Source organism: Myotis davidii, unplaced genomic scaffold (assembly GCF_000327345.1).
Source record: "Myotis davidii unplaced genomic scaffold, ASM32734v1 scaffold46, whole genome shotgun sequence".
In the NCBI taxonomy this organism is placed as follows: Eukaryota; Metazoa; Chordata; class Mammalia; order Chiroptera; family Vespertilionidae; genus Myotis; species Myotis davidii.
The window spans coordinates 4,062,564-4,081,729 of NW_006383006.1; the positions used below are offsets into that span (position 1 = coordinate 4,062,564).

At 47.2% G+C, this 19,166-nt stretch overlaps 1 protein-coding gene across 1 annotated transcript in view; it reads left to right on the top strand.

Annotated features, from left to right (window-relative positions):
- EHD4 (EH domain containing 4) overlaps positions 1-19,166 on the top strand; it is a gene marked incomplete at its 5' end in the record, with an annotated part of 75,019 nt that overhangs the window by 14,952 nt on the left and 40,901 nt on the right. The window contains one exon of the mRNA XM_006778064.2: positions 2,847-2,944. Within this exon, the coding sequence (XP_006778127.2) occupies positions 2,847-2,944 (98 nt within the window). The remainder of the gene's footprint in view (positions 1-2,846; positions 2,945-19,166) is intronic.

Below are 19,166 nucleotides of genomic sequence, written 5' to 3' on the forward strand. Positions count from 1 at the left end.
GATTTGGACACAATCCCAACTACCCCTCTCTGGGTGCCTCTGGAGAGCTCCTTTTTCTTTTCCTCCCCCCTCTTCCTCCTCTCCCTTCCTCCTTGAATTGGAATGTTTCCATCTTTTCCTCTTCTTCCCCCTCTCCTCAAGGTCCTTGTCTTCCCTCTTCTCCCTCTCCCACTCCCTGCTTCCCTTCCTCTTCCTTTCTCTCTCTCCCTCTCCCCTCTGTCCCTCCTCCTTTTTTCTGCAGTTACCCCTCCTGGCCCAATCCCTCTCCCTTGTTTGTTGTGTGGTAACTTCACTATATCTGACTGCATCTTATTTCACGGCTCATACATTTTGCCTCTGCAGATGCATCAGGAGCCAAGGGAGTTGTTGAAACGTTGTCACTTGGCACATGAGGGAATGGACAGTTTGTGAATGTTTTAGTCCCTCTGTTAACTTTACAGTAGAATCCAGGGATTTTGTGTTTTGGAAATACTGATATTAAGTGGTTTTGGGGAAAAGGTCAGCCTCTCTCAGGAATGCTTTTCCACATATGGGCACGTTTTCCAGATTGCCCGATGCCTCCAGCCACCTCATAGAAAGGACTGGACTGTGATAAGAGTCTGAATCACAGCCGACAAGAAATGTGGCCCAACACAGCTGTGCTCAGAACTCCGTTCCTCCCCAATGCTAGAGCACTGAACATGGCGTTTCTTATTCTGTGAACCTACAAAGGCTGCTCAGGGATCCCTGTGCACTCATTCTCACAGATCTCGCCAAGGGGTGGCAGTGAGGTTTACGTAAAGGTGGAGGGGGCAGGAGGGGCAGGAAAAGTCAGAAATGAGGGGCTTCTCTTAAATTAACTTGACCCTTTATTTTTCACGTTATAGGGTTTTTAACATTATGGGTTGAGTTCTACTCAACTGACATCAGAACATTAGGCTGCACTCCAGCCAGCCATGCATTCGTGGCATGACCTCCAAATGCCATAACTGCTTTGTGCTTCAGAGTTTCTAGCTACAGAATGCTCGTAATATCTTTCCTACATCATCCCAGGCTGATTTGAAAATCTAGGAAAGAATGTATGACAAACTTGTCCTGAGTACCTTCAAAGAAAGTTATTTTGAAAGGTCAGTAGTTACAGCAAAAGCTCAGGGCTGCCCACCCCTGCCCGCCTGGCCACGCCCCAGCCTGCCCTCTGTGCTGTCCACCAGTGCATGCGAAGGCTGGGCAGGCCTCCCTGTCCTGCATTCCCCGCATATTTACTTTCTGAGTAATCCCACCAGTTCCACTGAATGGAAGAATTGAGCTTTCACCAAGGGTTTCAAGCTTTCTGCCCACACAGATACAGAAGTTAGCACTGACAATATAGACAAAGGAGAGCCTTCCTGTCCCCGTACCGTTTCCACCTGAAAACATATCCAGTGCTAAAAGAGATCCCTCTTGGGCCCGGCTAAAGTAGCTCAGTGGTTGAGTGTCGACCTATGAACCAGGAGGTCACGGTTCAATTCCCGGTCGGGGCACATGCCTGGGTGGTAGGCTCGATCCCCAGTGGGGTGCATGCAGGAGGCAGCCGATCAATGATTCTGTCATCATTGATATCTCAATCTCTTTCTCCCTCTCCCTTCCTCACTGAAATTTTTATATATTTATTTACTTATTTTATTTTAAGAGATCCCCCTCGGGCTCTGTCACCTGGGGTGGAGGGAACACAGCCTTTCCCTCTAGTACTCTAGAGTTAGACAGTGTTAGAGCTAAAAAGACTCACCCGCCCTGGTCCAGGTGTCTCCAATTACCCATGAGGAAACTGAGGCCCAGAGGGCGGAAGTCCTTGTCCAAGGTCCCACAGGAATTTATTGGCAGCGGCTGAGCTGAACCTGAACCCAGGTCTGCTGACCCCGGCCACAGTTTTCCTGCCACTCCACTCTTCCATGAGGCCTACGTCAGGACAGCAGACAAGAACCATAGGAGGGAGAGCAGATGGAGAAGGAATGGAATTGACGGACAAGGAAGGAGGCTTGGAGAAGCTTGGCCAGGTCCCTCCCCACCCTGCCCTCCATGTGCTTATAGGGTACTCCTAGGACTCAAACACCTGGAGGATTTGGGGGGTTGCCCACAGGTGCCTGCCCCACCCTGAACCTGAAGCCATAGCAGGTGTCAGGCTGGGTGCTGAGTCCTTAGGCATCACATAGTGAAAACAGGCCCCAGTACTTCTGAGGTCACTTTAGGGATCGGGCAGGGCCTGGCAGGAGCTCGGCACGCTCCAGCCCAGTGGGGCCTGGGATTCCCCTGGGTGAGAAGATCCGGACACTTGACCAAGGAGCAGCCTGAAGAGGTGCAGGTGAGGCTAGCAGGCTTTGGGTTAAGGCCCAGCTCTGAGATTAACAGTTTACCCAGATTGTGAACTACAACAGGTACAATTATGATTAGAATAGGTATGCATTGTATTACTCTATACTTAGAATAAATGTACAAAGTGTAAAGTGTGACATTAAACTTGGTTTGAGGACAAAAAATAAATAAATAAATAAATAAAAATACAAAAAAAAAAAAAAAAAGGCCCAGCTCTGAGTAACTCTGAGCAAGTTACTTAACCTAACCTCTCTGAGGTTGAGTAATTTTTTCCTCCTGAGGTTAATATGAGGAGCAAATGAGATGATGTAAAATATCTAAGTGTTCAATAAATGTTGGTAAAAATCACAGTGAACAGTAAGGAGTCTGGTAGCAGGTAGCCCCAATGGAGGTCCCATCAGTCCCCTGCAAGCCCCACTTCACAGCAGATGATGTCAGTAGCCCAGAAAGGCCAAGGAGCTCCGTCGTTGGCACACTCTGCAGTGCCGTTCTGATCCCACCTTTGATCTCTCTTCCAGATTCATGTGCTCCCAGCTGCCCAATCAGGTCCTGAAGAGCATCAGCATCATCGACAGCCCGGGCATCCTGTCTGGGGAGAAGCAGCGCATCAGCCGAGGTCAGTGCCCTTGCCCGCCCCGCCCCACCCAGTGCTGGCCAAGGCGCTCTCTGCTGTTGGCCGAGGATTTCCATTCCTAGTGTATTCTCCCCATGCTCCAGGACCCCCAGCGTCCCTGAGCAGCCCAAGGTCCCGAGCTGAAGGGGCCCCAAGAAATAACCAAGGAGTCTGGCTAACCAATCATAAGCAGGCAAGCTAATGACAGCAGCAGGGCAGGGGGGCTTCCCAGCTGCTCTCTCTCCCTCCCCCATTGGCACATATTCCACCCAGTTGCCCCCTCGGCATCCTTGCCTTGAGTAAGCGTTTTCTGGTGTGTACTTGGTGCCAGACACTGTCCTGTGCACAGGGAGTGCTGAAAGCAGGTGCAGTCTCTGCCTTCGAAGAGCTTATGTTCTGTTGAGGAAGACAGACATTAATTCAGTTTGTACAAAGTAAATGGAAAATGCGAGCTGGGATAAGCACTCTGAGATGGGGCTGTATATCAGGTATAAGGGGACCTGGCCTGGCCGTGGGGTGCTGGGAAAGGCTCCCCGGAGGACGTGCATTTGAGCCAGAATCTGGAGGATGCCCAGGAATTACCTGAGGGCAGCTGGCGGGGAAGGAGAGACTGGCTGACTGGTATTCAGAGGAGACTGAGGAAGAATAGAAAATGACTGAAGAACAGTGATGCCTGGGCGTCTTCAGCCTTCAGGAAACAAGGCTGAGGCAGTGACTGTTTCCAAACCCTTGCATTGTGGTAAAACAGATGGGCCTGCTCGCTCTCCCACCCTCTTGGAGAAAGGAGGTATCCGGGGCAGACCAGAGGACACAGTTTACTTAGAGAAAGGAAATTCCTGACTGGGAGGACACCGTGATGGACTCCTGTGGCCACAGAGATAGGTCAAGTTCCCTTCATCCTGGCCTGGCAAGTACATACCAGAAAAGGCTTTGCTGGGAAGGAGAAGACGAGCTGATAAATTGCTGCTATCACTTTTCACTTCGCCACCCCTTGAACAGCAAGTCAGTGGAATTCTGTTGAGAGTGCTGGCATGCTGAAGTTGACCAGTGACCTGTCTGGGGTCGTGGTCATGGGTCACGGCCACACAGTGAACTCCCTCAGTGCTCCTGAACAGAATGTAGTTACAGAAGCCACAAGAGCTAACAGGCAAGAGCCCCAATGCAGTAAACAAAGGGCTTCCTTGGTCTGCATGCCCTTCTTTCTCAGCATTTCAGGGTGCTGACCGCAGCCGCCATGGGCTCACCGAGCGCTCGCTCGGGCTGCCTGGCTGTGCCTTCACCACCCAGGTCAGGGACTCGTGGGCCATTAAATGTTACACTTATAGCAAAAGTCAGGTTAATACTATTCTTCTCTCGTAACTATCTTTGTTGGTTTTATTTTCTGTTATAAAAGTAATCTTTATTGTAAAGGATTCAAACAATGAGTAGGATGTACAAAAATCTCCCTCTGTCACAAATAACAATGGTCAATGATTTTCCCTGGCTCCGTGGAGACTTTTTTCTATGCATATACAACACATCACTTTGAACAGGAATGTGATTAGTATGCGTGTTTTCTACAGCATGCTTTTTGCCATAGCAGTCTGTCGCAGACATCATTCCATGCCAGTGTATTCAAATTATTTTGTTCTACTTAATAGCTGCTTAGTCTCCATCAAAGAGAGGAAACATAGTTTATTTAACCAACTTGTGGATATTGTGGTGGATAATAATTTCACTCTTACAAATAGTGTTATAGATAGGCATCTTTTGTGTATCTATTTAAAAAATCTTTATTGTTGAAAGTATTACATATGTCCCCTTTCCTCCCCTATTGGCCCCTTCTGCCCCTCCCTCCTCCTCTCTTTTGTGTATTTTAGTCCTCAGTGCCAATAGACTCTTCTTAAAGAGCCAGTTTAGGACCATTAACTGGCTCCATGAAAGTTGCTCTTCAGATAAAATGTTTTGTTTTAAAACGAAAATAAAGCAAACTCATGTTCCAGAGCTTTTCCCAGCTGCCCACGGTACACTACTTCTGCATGTCTGACCAACTTTACTGAGAAACAAGGGGCTGCTGGTAATAAATCTCTCTCTTTACCTCTAAGTTTTAAGACCCAGATTGTAGTTTCGACCTTATCCACTTCTTTTCATTGGTAGGTAGGCCTTTGGCCAATTCTGATCACCCGTATTCTTCAGGATTTCTCCTTAGCTTAGTAATTGTGTCTTTCAAACTGTAGCTCCTGTTTGTAGCATGGCAGGACGCTTTCAGAGTGCTTTGAAGATCAGTCCTTTTTGCCACTTTGTAATAATCTGACTCACATCCTGGTCTGGCTTACTGTGACATGTGCTTACACACATCCTATGCACAGAAATAGCACTTCCAACCAGTCGGCTGGTCCCTGCCGCCCTGACAGGCAGAGCAGCTGGTGAGGACGGACCGAGAGCTGCAGATAGTGTCAGCACTACGCGTGGGGCCAACGCTTCCCAGCTAGAGTATCTTACCATGTTTGGGCACCGTTGGTGGTTGGAGTCACTCAGCTGACAGTTCCAACACATTAATCCCAAGGAACATATGCTATTTTAAAGCTGCTTCTGCTTAAACTATTGCAAATGGTGCTACATTCTCACACACACTCGTGTATCTACTTGCATCTCCCAGCTTCCTAAATCACAGCACCACCTTCGTCAGTCATGTATGTCAACATGGGGTGAAGTAGGAGGTGCAGAACATTCGAAACATCTGCATCGACTTAATCAGTGGAGCTGTGCCTCCCCTGTGGTTTTTCGTCTGTGAAAGAGAAGAGGTAGCCGCTGCTGTGTCTTCTGTTTGTCCGTGCAGTTGATGTGTTAACCCTCAACAAGGGGTCTCATCATGGAGGCCCCTCTTACACATTGAAGGCTTCTCCTTGGGGTGTGTATCCATGAGAGTGGTATGAGAATGGCCACGGTGTACTGAGCTGTGTGTCTACACTGTGCTAATTGTTTAGGATTTCTATCTACGTTACACACAATCATGCACACACACAAGCTGAGCCCTGGCCCAGGAAACCCTTCTTGCCCTCACTTCCCCTGGAAAGCAGAGCCTCCCAACGATCATGAGAATTCTCTCCCCAGCTGCTGGGCAGACAGGAGGTGGAGCTTGACATTGGGGGCATGGGTAGAGTAAAAACTGTTGAGAAAGTGCCACTTTCAGAGAACAGGCTCTGAGGATGAGCTCTTCAGGCAGTGCTGACGGCGAAGCTGCGGTGTGGGCCCAGCCCACCCTCTGGCCTGCAGGGGTGTGCAGCCCTGGCAGAGAGCATGCTGGACAGACAGTGCAGCTGCAGGAGGAGGTGGCGAGTGTGTGGTGACTGCTGCACGTCCCCTAGGAGGACCTATGGACTGCACCACACCCAGAGGTCTCCCCATCAGCACAGGACAGCACAGACGGCAGGCGGAGTGGTGGTGCATTGTGCTGCTTTGCTGGGGGTCAGATGGGGAACGAGGGGCCTGATGGGAGCTGGCATCACCTCATCAGCAGCATTCAGGTACCTCCCAGGCATTGCCCAGGTGCCCAGAGCTCTGCAGAGAAGATGGCCTAGTGAGGGTGTGTCTCCAGGAAGGAGTCCTGATGCCTTAGTAGTGAGCACAAGATGGAGACTCTCAACCTGGGGTTCAATCACGCATCTCACCTCACCTCACCTGTGGCTCATTCTTCCTTGTTCAGTCTTCTCTCTCGTGACATCATAAGCCTAGTCCTCCCCGCCCCCCTTTTTTTGTGCTGAGTAGAGGGGGCAAGTGGGACTACAAGGAGGACATGGTGTTTTGCAGACATTGCTCTTCCCTAGGCCAAAGCTGTAGGTGACAAGAAGAAACACTTGATATTTCTACACAATAGTTCAAATTTCACGGTGTTAGGTTTGAAGTGAAATCACTCTTATGTGAGAAGTGGCCTTTACGGATCAGAATGTGTCTAAGCACTGCCTTCTCATCAGCAGAATCTTACACTGACCCTGAGCATCAGGTCACTGCCCTCGTCACCTCCCTGCTCTGCACCAGGAAAATCAGAATGCAAGTCAGCACTGGGGGGAGTAACTCCTGTTCGGGAGCTCTATAGGTAAAACCCACGACTGTGATTGACTTCGGAGCAACTTTTAGTATTCTCCATGTGAAAACCCACCCCCTTAAAATGTTCCTTCGTTTCATTGTAGTGGCATAAAATCTTTAGGAACAAAAGATTGAGCATAGTTTCTAAACTGTAACTTTCTTGGCCAACAAAAAGAATTCCCATCAAGTAGGGACAAAAATGTTTTGATATATTAATAGTAATAATTTTATTCTAATCAAGTAATAGCTTCCTAAAAATTCTACAGACTTTTCTTAATTCTTTTCTTGTAGCCAATTTTAAAAAAAAATCTTGATTCTTAAGTATTTTTAGATTATTTTTTCAAAATGGATGGGTGGAATCTGATTGGCTCACTCCTGAGAAACATTCTTTGCCCCCTGATGACAACATCCAGATTTTTAACTCTTTTTTTTCCCCTGACTCTTTTTCTGTGTGATGACACATCCTTATTTTTATTCCTATTCTCTTACTATTCTGGCTCCTGGACTGTTTGCATCCTAAAATACTAATTATTTCATACTGAACCTAAACATCATCTAGGATTTATTTCTGGACCCAGCATGAACCCAGTGTGTTCCCAACTATGGCATACAAACCTCCCGTCTGGCTCCAATCACAGTGTCCCTGTGTGACAAGGAGAACGCTGTGAAAACCACTGTGGCGCCTGATGGGCTTGTCCACATATTTAGCACAAAAGCATTTGGAAGGTACTGTGGTTTCCTGAGAGTATGAGGTTCTGTATAGTCTTCAACACACTGGACTTTGGTCATAAAAATAGTAGTTTTTCCCTTTTAAGAATTCTAGAAGAAAAAACCTCTTGATCTGAATTTTCTGTTGAAAGTTGAATTTCCAGCATCTCATCAAATGAAAGGGAGAAGTGTCTTCCCCTGGTGTTTAAGCTCTTCTCACTATAAGTTCTTTCCATTTAAGTCAATGAATAGAACTAAAAAGATAGTGAAAAATAAAAGGGCAGAAAATGTCCAGCTAGTGAAAACAATAAATAATGGTAATGCGTGAAACAGAAAGGATCTCACTGCACTGCAAGTAACATAACAGACAATAATTAGTGTCAAAAATCATTGATTAATGTTTTATCATTTACATACAGACATCCTTCAGTCCTCCTGATTTTGGTAACATTAAATGAGGTCCTCAAAAATAAAAAAAGGCCTCTGAATACTGACAGGCAAACATGAACAGGATGCCAACACAGCTGAGGTGCCCAAACATAGTATTGCAAAAGAATTGACAGACTTAGAAAACAGGGCATGGAAATCCAACCTGAAATCAATAAAGGTGCAGAAAAAACAGAGAAGGCCAAACAGACCGTAATCAGGGAAGTGCAAACACACCTAAATGACATGTTTTTTGAACTTGAAAGACAAAAGTCCAGGTTTTGAAGGGTGCCCAAGGAAGGCAGGAGAACATTTAGAGACATCCAGAAAAGAACAACTTCCTCACAGGCTTTGGAAACGAGGGCTAGAGAAGAAGATACAAATATGTCTTGTCCCCTCAAAGAACAAGAGGGCTTGGAGCAAGACGTTGGCCAGGCTCAACAGCAACAAAGACCATTCTAGGAAGCAATAGATTAAAGAGACTTCAGAGACCAACAGCTCCCCGGGCGGGTCAGTGGTGGCAGGTGGGGCCTGTCCTTGAGGTAGGCCTCACAGCCAGCCATAGGTGTAAGTGCTGAATTTCATGAAGAGTTCCTGAGAGGGGCCCAGTGGTTGAGTGTTGACCCAGGAACCAGGAAGTCACCGGTTTGATTCCTGGTCACGGCATATGTCTGGGTTGCAAGCTTAGTCCCCAGTGAATGGGGGAGGGTGTAGGAGGCAGCCAATTGTTGATTCTCTCTCATCATTGAGGTTTCTATCTCTCTCTCTTTCCCCTCCCTCTCTAAAATTAATAAAAATATATTTAATAATAAAAAAAAAGAGTTCCTAAGAGGGGCCTGCAATGCCTGCCAGGTTACCCTGAAACAAGGAAGTTCAGGCCTTACTTGGGTAGTATTCTAAATAAGAAAAGTAATATATATATATGACTGTTAAAACCGAACGACCGGAACGACTGGATGCCCAGAACGACTGGATGACCGGTTGCTATGATGCTCACTGACCACTAGGGGGAAGACGTTCAATGCAGGAGCTGCCCCCTGGTGAGCGCAGCTGCAGTGGTGGTGGGATCTCCCATCTCCATGGCAGCACTACTGAGCAGTGGTAGCGGCGGCGGGATGAGCAGCAGCAGAGCTGCACCTGGCCCTGGCTGGGAGTCCTCCCTGGCCACCTGCCACTTCAGCACTGCTAAATCCCTCGGGCCGAAACCCGGCAGTCTGACATCCCCCAAGGGGTCCCGAATTGCGAGAGGGCACAGACCAGGCTGAGGAACCCCACCTGTGCACGAATCCGTGTGCCAAGCTTCTAGTAATTAAATAAAGGGGAGGTTGTTGTGAGACAACACTATCTTCTCCCTCATTCTGGTCACCATGCAATTACAGATCCAGCTCAGGGCAGTTTCAGCTTTTCTGCAGCACCACAGATCTTTTCTCTAACCTACACTCATCAATCTGTAAACCCAGAATCCTACAAATTGATTTCCTTGATCAAATCAAGGGACTGAAGCCCCTGAAGGCTGTCCTTCATGGAGCAGGAAGTGCATAGACAATAGAATTGAACTTTCTTGGTTTCAGTCACTTACCGACCTTGTGGCCTTGAAAAGTTGTTAACATTTCTATAAAATGAGAGAAATAGTACCTAGTGCATAATGTTGTAACTGAGTTAATACATAGGACACAGAAAATAATGCCCAGCCTAGCACATAGTAAGTGTTCAATAAATATTAGCTTCATCATTTTATTGTGTTGTTGTTGAAGGCCAAAGAGTGTTCAAAGACTGAATTTAGTTAAAGTTTATATTGGTATACTAGAGGCCCAGCGCACGAAATTCATGCACGGGTGGGGTTCCTAGGCCTGGCTGGTGATCAGGGCCGATCAGGACCAGGCCATCAGGGCCAGGCCAGGAGAGGAGGCAGCGGTCACTGGGCTGGGCACAGAAGAAATGGACTCTGACACTGCCATCATCGGCACTCTGCCACCATATGGTTCCCCGCCACCTCCCTCCTCCTTCCCTCGCCACCACCACAGTGGGCCGATTGGGGCCTGCCATCCGGGGGAAGGACAGGGCACGGGAGGTTGGCAGTGGGCCCCAAGGAGGGAGCCGGCCCTTGGCTCCCCCCACTGGGAAAAGGGCTGCATCCACCACCTCCTACCCCCGGTTCGCTGTCCCAGCCCAGGGGCAAGGGGGAGAGACCCCGGGAGGTTGGCCAGCCAGGAGGGAGGGACTGCGGGAGGTTGGCCAGCCCGGGGAGGTTGTCTGTGGGAGCACACTGACCACCAGGGGGCAGCTCCTGCGTTGAGCATCTGCCCCCTTGGTGGTCAGTGTGCATCATAGTGACCGGTTGTTCTGGTCACTTAGGCTTTTATATATATAGATATTGGTCTCTTGTCTCATAAAGTGTTCTGTCTCAGAGAGTAGGGGAAATTTTTGTCAAGTTATTTGAAATGTGAAGTTTGTTGTTCAGGGATTGAAAATGTTATTTTTGGATAAGTGTTTCTACCTTTTTCTTACATTATCTGGATCATTTTATTGATGACTTGTTTCCAGTTTTAAAATTGTATGTCTTGCAGGAAGTAGAAAAGAGATAACACTCTAATTGATTATTTAGCTTAAAATATTTGATGGAAACAGAATCTATTTATATAAAAGCCCTGGGCTCAACCAACCAGAAGGAAGTCAGTCCTGCAGGGGTTGTCTTGGAAATGGCTGCACCCTCCCCAAGCTGTTTCCCATGAGGGCAGTGAGGTTTCAGGCAGGAACCCATCCTCAGAGTGTGGCCGCACTGAGTCCTGGGTCCTCTTAGCTACTCTGCGCCCTCCCCGAGATGTTTCCGGTAAGGGCGAGGTTTGAGGCAGGAACCAGCCCTCGGAGGATGGAGGCATATATTTATAAAGTTTTAATACATTATATTAGAGGTCATGGTAGTACTATTTTACCCACAGCGTCTACAGGAATTGGTGCAAATTTATTTCTCGACGGAAGCACCTTTCATTCTCAATCTAACTTACCCATTCCACTAAATGAAACTTCAATTTCTAGACTCGATATAAACAGTGAAGTTGCTAAAACTATTAAAAAGGCCCAACTTCTCATTATTGATGAATGCACCATGGCATCTAGTCATGCTATAAACGCCATAGACAAATTACTAAGAGAAATTTGAAAGTTGTATTTTTCTTTGTCCAAAACAATGAGCATGCTCAAAAATTAAATGAATACATTTTGGATATACTTGATGGAGATTTTCACACATATTTGAGTGATGATTCCATTGATTCAACAGATGATGCTGAAAAGGAAAATTTTGCCATTGAATTTCTTAATAGTATTACTCCTTTGGGAATGCCGTGTCATAAATTAAAATTGAAAGTGGGTGCAATTATCATGCTATTGAGAAATCTCAATAGTAAATGGGGTCTTTGTAATGGCACCAGATTTATTATCAAAAGATTACGACCTAACATTATCAAAGCTGAAGTATTAACAGGATCTGCAGAGGGAAAGGCTGTTCTGATTCCAAGAATTTGTCCCCATCTGACACTGGCCTCCCATTTAAATTGATTCGACAACGGTTTCCCGTAATGCCAGCATTTGTGATGACTATTAGTAAATCACAAGGACAAACTAGACAAAGTAGGCATATTCCTACATGAACCCGTTTTTGCACGTGGTCAGTTATGTTGCTTTCTCTCGAGTTTGAAGAGCATGTGATGTTACAGTTAAAGTTCTAAGTACTTCATCACAAGGGAAATTAGTCAAGCACTCTTAAAGTGTTTTTACTCTTAATGTAATGTGCAGGGAGATATTAGGATAAGTTCAATTACTTTATCAGTCATTGTTGCATCACTGTTGTTTTTATATCATGTTTTTGTTGTTCTCATATCATGTTCTTGTCATTTCCATATCATGCCTCTGTTGTTATATCGATATCCTTTTGTGACTTTATTAATAAATTTATATGTTATTTTCATATACATTTTACTAATTTCCTTTCATCTCTCACACTTCTATTATAGAGAAAGGGCAAATAGCAATATTAAAATATTTCTGCTAATTAATTCCCTTTTAATGTGCACAAATTTTGTGCACTGGGCTACTAGTTTTAAAATAACTGTGTGCATGGGTGATCTTTTTGTCATTTCTTTATTTTAAAAGTGGTTATGTAAAAAGCAGCGGGCAATTTTAGGGGCATGCTAGAGGCTATTCATTCAACACACATATATATTGATTATGTACCAAGTGCCAAGCACTGTCCTGGATGCCAAAATGAGTGAGGCATAGGCCCGGCCCAGGTGCTCACAAGCTGTTGGTATGGGTGGACCTGCAAACAAGCTCTAATAGAAGTACAGTGAACAGATGGACCTTACCAGCCTCCAGCCGGGGGGTGGAGGTAGGCAGAGTCAGCAAAACTAAGAGAAAGCATTCTTTTTCCCCGAATTTTTTTATTTGCATATTCCTCTTCTCTCTCTCTCTCTCTCTCTCTCTCTCTCTCTCTCTCTCTCCAGTGAATTTTTTTGTACGTTTACAGAGCCATGTAGCCATTGCCACAACCAATTTTAGAACATTTTCATCACCCCAAAAAGAAACTTTGTACTCATTGGATATCACTATTTATTCTCCCCCTTTACCTCCAGACCCTGGCAACCACTATTCTACTTTCTACCTCTGTGGATTTGCCTATTCTGGACATTTCATATAAATGGAATCATACAATATGTATGGCTTCTTTCACTTGTGTCTGGCTTCTTTCACTTGGCACAATGCTTTCAAACTTCATCCATGTACTAGCATGTATCAGTACTTCATTCCTTTTTATGGTTGAACTAGAGGCCCAGCACGCACAAAATTGTGTGTGGTTGGGGTCCCTAGGCCTAGCCTGGCCTCCATCACATGGCCTCTGCCGCCATGCAACACTACGTGAAGCTCCCCGCCCTGGGACTCTCCGTGATGGTCACAGCCCCTGGACTGGTCCGCGAGGCTCCCCCCACCCCGCTACTGCTCTGCGAGGCTCTTCCCACCCCACCATGCTCTGCGAAATTCCCCCCACCCCGCCACTGCTCCGTGAGGCTACTCTCGCCCCGCCATGCTCCGAGAAATTCCCCCCTCCCCACCACTGCTCCAGGACCCAGGACTGACTTCCACCATGGGCGGCTGGGACCCAGGACAGCAGTTCAGCCCTCTCACCAGTCCCCGCCCACCAGAGTCTGCTGCGCACACAGCCTGGTGTTCAGTCGTTTCTCCGGTTGTTTTGGACATGACAGACCCTGGCTCTATATATATAGATAGCGTTACATTGTGTGGCTCTACCACATTTTAGTTTTTCTTTCGTTCACTTGGGGACAATTATGAATAATACTGCAATAATCATGTACAAGTTTTTGGGAAAACATATGTTTTTAATTCTCTTGGGTATATACCTAGGAGCAGAATTGCTGGATCATATGGTAACTCAACATGTAATATGTTGAGGAACTGCCAGACTGTTTTCTAAAGTGACTCCATTGTTTTGCATTTCCACCAAAAGTGTATGAGGATTTCAGTTTCTCCCCGTCCTCGTCAACACTGTTGTTTTGATTGGAGCCATTTTGTAGTATGAAGTAGTAATGTTTTTGTGGTTTTGGTTTGCTTTTCTCTGATGACTGACAATATTAAGCATCTTTTCACGGACTTCATTGGCCACGTGTATATCTTCTCTGCACATATTTTGTCTTATTTTCTGGTTGTCTTTTGCTTTTGTTATGGTATCATCTGAAGCACAAAAGGTTTCAGTTTTAATGAAGTCTAGGTAAATGAGTGATTTCATCAGCCTGTGAGGTCAGGACCTTATAGAATGGGTTAGGATAAAGTGAGATGATAGTATGAAACTCACCACAGCACCTGTGTGGTCCATGGTCAAGGGAAGGATAACTGGCTGTCCTTACTATTGTTATTCCCTCCCAGTTGGCAGGAAGAATGTGTGCACGACCTAGGAAGCTGTGTGAGCCCAGGGCCCTTTGAAGGAATGCGAGTTGTGCGCGAGGCCGGAACTTGGGTGTGTGGCCCGTGAGCGCACACGTGAGGACACTAGGTTTTATCCTAAAGGCTGTGTGGAATACTGAGGGGTATGCGGCAGCAGGTGACATGGTGGAGACTTCTGTAGAATAGGACCTGTGTCCACAGGCTTGGATGGATTATGAAGCCATTTTTCTACCTAGGGTTTGAGTTCCATGACTTGTCTCTGAGCTTTGTTTGAATTTGGCAGCCACAGAAAAGTGCCCATCCGCTTGGGCTGGGATGATGACTTGTTGTCAGATCCTGTTTTCTGCCCAGTGCTAAGGCCAGTCTGGAGTTGAGTTGTGAGGTCCTGGACATCACTCGCTTCCTTGGCCTCCAGCAGGAAATCCTGGTTTCTTTTTGTTTTGGGGAAGTTTGCTGACAAACACATTCATGGCTCCTTTCCCGCCGGTGCCCGGGAAATTCCACACTACAAGTGTTGCTATTCTGCCCCTAATGTGAGCCTGTCATTAAGGTGACTCAGAATGGTGTTTGCCAAACACTGGCAACTATTTTTCAATATTGTTAATATTTTGAATGCATACTTGATCATGAGGAATGACCTCTTCTACCGAAACTTTTGTTTGTTTGTTTGTTTTATCAATCCTCACCCAAGGATATTTTTTCTATTGATATTTTAGAGGGAATGGGAGGGAGGGGAGGAGGGGGACAGAGAGAGAAACATTAATGTGAAAGAAATATCGATTTTTGCCTCCCTCACGCACCCTGGCCAGGCCAGGAATTGAACCTGTGATCCTTCAGTGTACAAGTCGATGCTCTAACCACTGAACACACCTGATAGGGCTCTACCCAAACTTTAAACTTTTAAATGAAAAACAAAATTGGGGGGGAGGGGGTTGGGGGGAGGGCACTTCTCTTTCCATATAGAGCAGCTCATCATCATAAAACATTTCACAGATGCTGGGATACAGGGATTAATCAAAGGAGAGGTTTGTTCCTTACTCCTTTGAGTAATAATAATAATAATAGCTAATACTTAGTGCATTATTGAGTGCTTTCTATATATTATTTACTCATTTGCTCCTCTATGAGGTAGGAACGATTTATCCCATTTTATAGGAGAGAAGACTGAGGCACAAAGAGGTTAAATAATTCACCTACCGCCGAAACCGGTTTGGCTCAGTGGATAGAGCGTCGGCCTGCGGACTGAAAGGTCCCAGGTTCAATTCCGGTCAAGGGCATGTACCTGGGTTTTGGGCACATCCCCAGTGGGGGTGTGCTGGAGGCGGCTGATTAATGTTTCTCTCTAATTGATGTTTCTAGCTCTCTATCTCTCTCCCTTCCTCTCTGTGAAAAATCAATAAAATATTTTTTAAAAAAAATAATTCACCTACCGTCTGGTAGCCAGTATGGTAGCTAGTTTCAAAAGCTGCCTTCTGCTCCCACCATCCCCACCACCAGGAACCATACCTCCCAGTATTTGTGCCCTGGTGGTATCTCCTCCCCTTGAGTCTGAGATGGCTTCCCAGCTCACTTTTTGATCAGTGGGATTCAGCAGAAGTGGTACTTTATGACTTCCCAAGTCAAAATCACAGGAAGCCCTGAAGGTGCCACCTGGACCTCCTGGCATGTTTGTTCTGGGGAAGCCACCTGCCATCTAAAAAATCCAGCCCCCCTGAGGCCACCATACTGTGAGGGAAGCCCAAGCTAGGCAGCATTCGCCTGTTCCAACCAACCCAGCTGAGACTCGAGTGAAGAATTCGTGGTGGTGACCAGCTCAGTTGAGCCTTGAGATGGCTCCAGCCTCAACTGCCATCTAACTGCCACCTCATGACAGGCCCCAGTCAAGAACCACCCGTCTGAGCCCAGTCAACCCTCAGACCAGAGGAAACAACAAGTTGTTTAAGCCACTAGGTTTTAAGGTGACTGATAACCAAAGCAACGAGCAAGTGGCTGAGTGGGATTCAAACCGGACATCCTGGTTCCAGATCACGTGCTGTTAACCACAAGAGACAAGGACACAAACCAGAGATACACCCTCCAGACATCCCCCCCCACACACAAAACACACACACACACACACACACACACACACACACACCCTCCACACACCCCCCCACACACACACACACACACACACACACACACACACACACACACACACACGGCAGCACTGGGGAAGGGTAGCATGTGGGCCAAGTGCCCATGTAATTGGTGCTTTTCTCCTACAAATACCACATATCCTGGGGGCTTTCTTTATCCCTGTTGGATGGTAATTCTTAGGACAGTGCACACTGTCTGGCGTTCTCATTCAGAGGACAGTGGGAGGGGGAAGACGTTTGCTTACATTGAAATCTGCGGTGTACCACACTCTGGTAGGTGCCTCCTGCCCATTTTTGAAGTGCATACTATGTGTCAGGCACCAGGAGCTTTCGTTTTGACAGCAGCGGAATGGGCCCTGTCTCTGCCTCCTGGAGCGTACACTGGGGCCGATGGAGGAGCCCAAATGCAAGCAGAAGCAACGACTTGGAGGAAACACTGGCTGGGTCCCACAGCAGGGCTTTTCTACTGTAGATGGGTAGTGAGAAGAGGCCTCTGAGGAGGTGGCATTTAGGCTCAGACCTAAAGAAGGGACCAGCCTGGCAGGGAATTGCGGGAAGGGCATTACAGGCAAAGGCCAGAGGGCAGTAAGACCTGGCCGGTTCAGGGAAGGCTGGAGAAGTGGTGGGCAGTGGGGTCGGGCAGGCCTGCTGATGTTGGCCTGAGGGAAGTGTGTCAGTGTTATGCTGAGAGGAACAGGAAGCCATTGAAGGATTATCTCTTATAACCTCTTGATTACCCAGAATTATCACTATGAGCATCCGGATGTTCTTGTATTGGGCAGTACCAGAACCAACCAGTTTCTGTGGGTTCATTTGGTTGGTTAATTTTCTCTTCCCTTGACGCCAGGCTGTCACTGTCATTTCTTCTACCCATTCTCAAGTCACCCTCTCCCCTCAGGCCCCCCCACGTACACACACACACACACACACACACACACACACACACACACACCCCTCCCCCGCCCCGTCCCCGCCCTGGACTCGATGAGGCTACGCATGATGCACTGAAGCCTGAAACAGTGATCCTTGGGCAACAGGGATCATATGCTACTTCCTGGTCTCAGGATAAACAGTTAACACAGATTATTCCTGGGAGTTCTGGGATGGGCCCAGAAAGCTGGCTGTCAGGGGTCCTGATGCAGGAGGTCCCCACTTTGAGGAATCTGGGGTAGCACTGAGCCTACCCCTTCCTGTGTACTCTGCCACCTCAAGCCAAGTGAAAGAAAACATGATCAGAAACTTGGAAAACCCATCAAAATGGACTTGAGCTGTGTCCCACATCTCCATTTCACCAGTGCGAATGCTGCCCTCAGATGACAGGACAGAAGATATAAGTGAAAGAGGGGGTGTTTTTGGGTGGGGTGAGGGGCAGCCCAGCACTGGGCTGGGCTGTGTGACTAACCAACATCTTCCCGGGTGAAGGGAATAGAGTCACCTTCCTGCAGGTGACCAAGTAACTGCTATTGCATTAGCCTCATGGGCATACTCCAGTCTGGCCTGATGCTACAGAAGTGCCTGATCCCACACCTTCCCCATGCAGGGCATTGCCAATTATTTTTTTCTTTATCTTGCTTTGAGTTTGCCTGTGCCTTCCCTAGAGGTAGGAGCACCCCAAAACCCTTCTAGACCTCTTTGGAAGGTAAGATGTTTAGCAACCCCTAAAGAAAAATAAAGAATTGATTTCTTCAAGATTGGTCATTTACATTTTTAAATATTTAATAACTTCACTGCTGTAATGGGGACATTCTTGTAACACAGCCTCCATCCCTATTGTTACATGGCAAAGCCCTCTCGCCCTAATCACTGGGGCAGTGAATGAAGTTCTCTGGACTGGAGAGGGGCAGTACCATGCCCGAGACATTTTTCCATTCCTCTGGCTCTTCCACCCACCAGCTGGAAGACCTGAGCAAATTACTCCACCACTGTGAGCCTCGGTTTTCTCCTCTGTAAAATGGGAAGAAAATACTTCCCCTCACAGGCTTGGATCTTGTGAGAAGCTGAGTAATCTGTGTAAATACCTGAGTGCTCCGTGGACATGAGCCGGGAAGCACACTGCGTGAGAGAACCCGCAGTGTGGATGGAGGTCAGGTTCCTGCGCTGGTGTCCCGCAGGTCTGCGTCTTCACCAGGTGGATGTGGAAACACTGAAAACAGTGGTGCCTTCAGGGCATCTGGGTTTTCCATGGAAGCAGAGGGGGCAGGCCCAGTGCTACCCCAGATTCCTCTTTTTGCTGTGGTCCCTGGAGAAGGCTGACCTGAGCTCAAATCCTGGCACCTCCACTTCACTGTGGAACCCCTGCAGGGTTGTTTGAAGAGAAAGCGAAACAATGTGTGCAAACCATTGAGCATAGAGTCCTGTTGAATAACTGGTGGTGAGGGAGGTCTTTGCTCAGGTCTTGGAACGGGGATGGTCCTAGCATAGAATGGCCAGGCTTGAAGGGTTTGCTCAGCCAAGTATCTGAGTTTCCTCAGGGAGAGCAGGTGGTGGTCAAGTCCTGAAACTCAGACACTAAAGGACTTGACTCTTCCAGGGACCCAGGAAAGGAGGGAGGCGGGTAAAGGAAAATTTTAGACTGGACAGCAGAGCTGTGGGAAGAATGCCAAGAGATGCAGGCAGCTTAAGAGAACAGCCTAAGGGAGTGTTCTCCTGGGGCCCAGGGCCCAGCTCTCATCACGTTTCCAATCCTTTTTGCCAACACCCTCTCTCGTATCTGGAGATGTTTCTCAGACGTGCCGTGACCTAGTTTCCTCAAGAAGCCTCCAAATCGCCTGGATTCTTTTAGTCTCTTTCTCAAAACCACCTCCTGTCTGAATCCAAATCACGATGCAGAGCATAAGTCAGACCACTGGTTCAGCACTTCACCTTTCCCAAGCGCTCTTCAGGACCACTGCCTCATGCTTGGGACGGAACAGTCAAGTGACAGGATGTTAGTG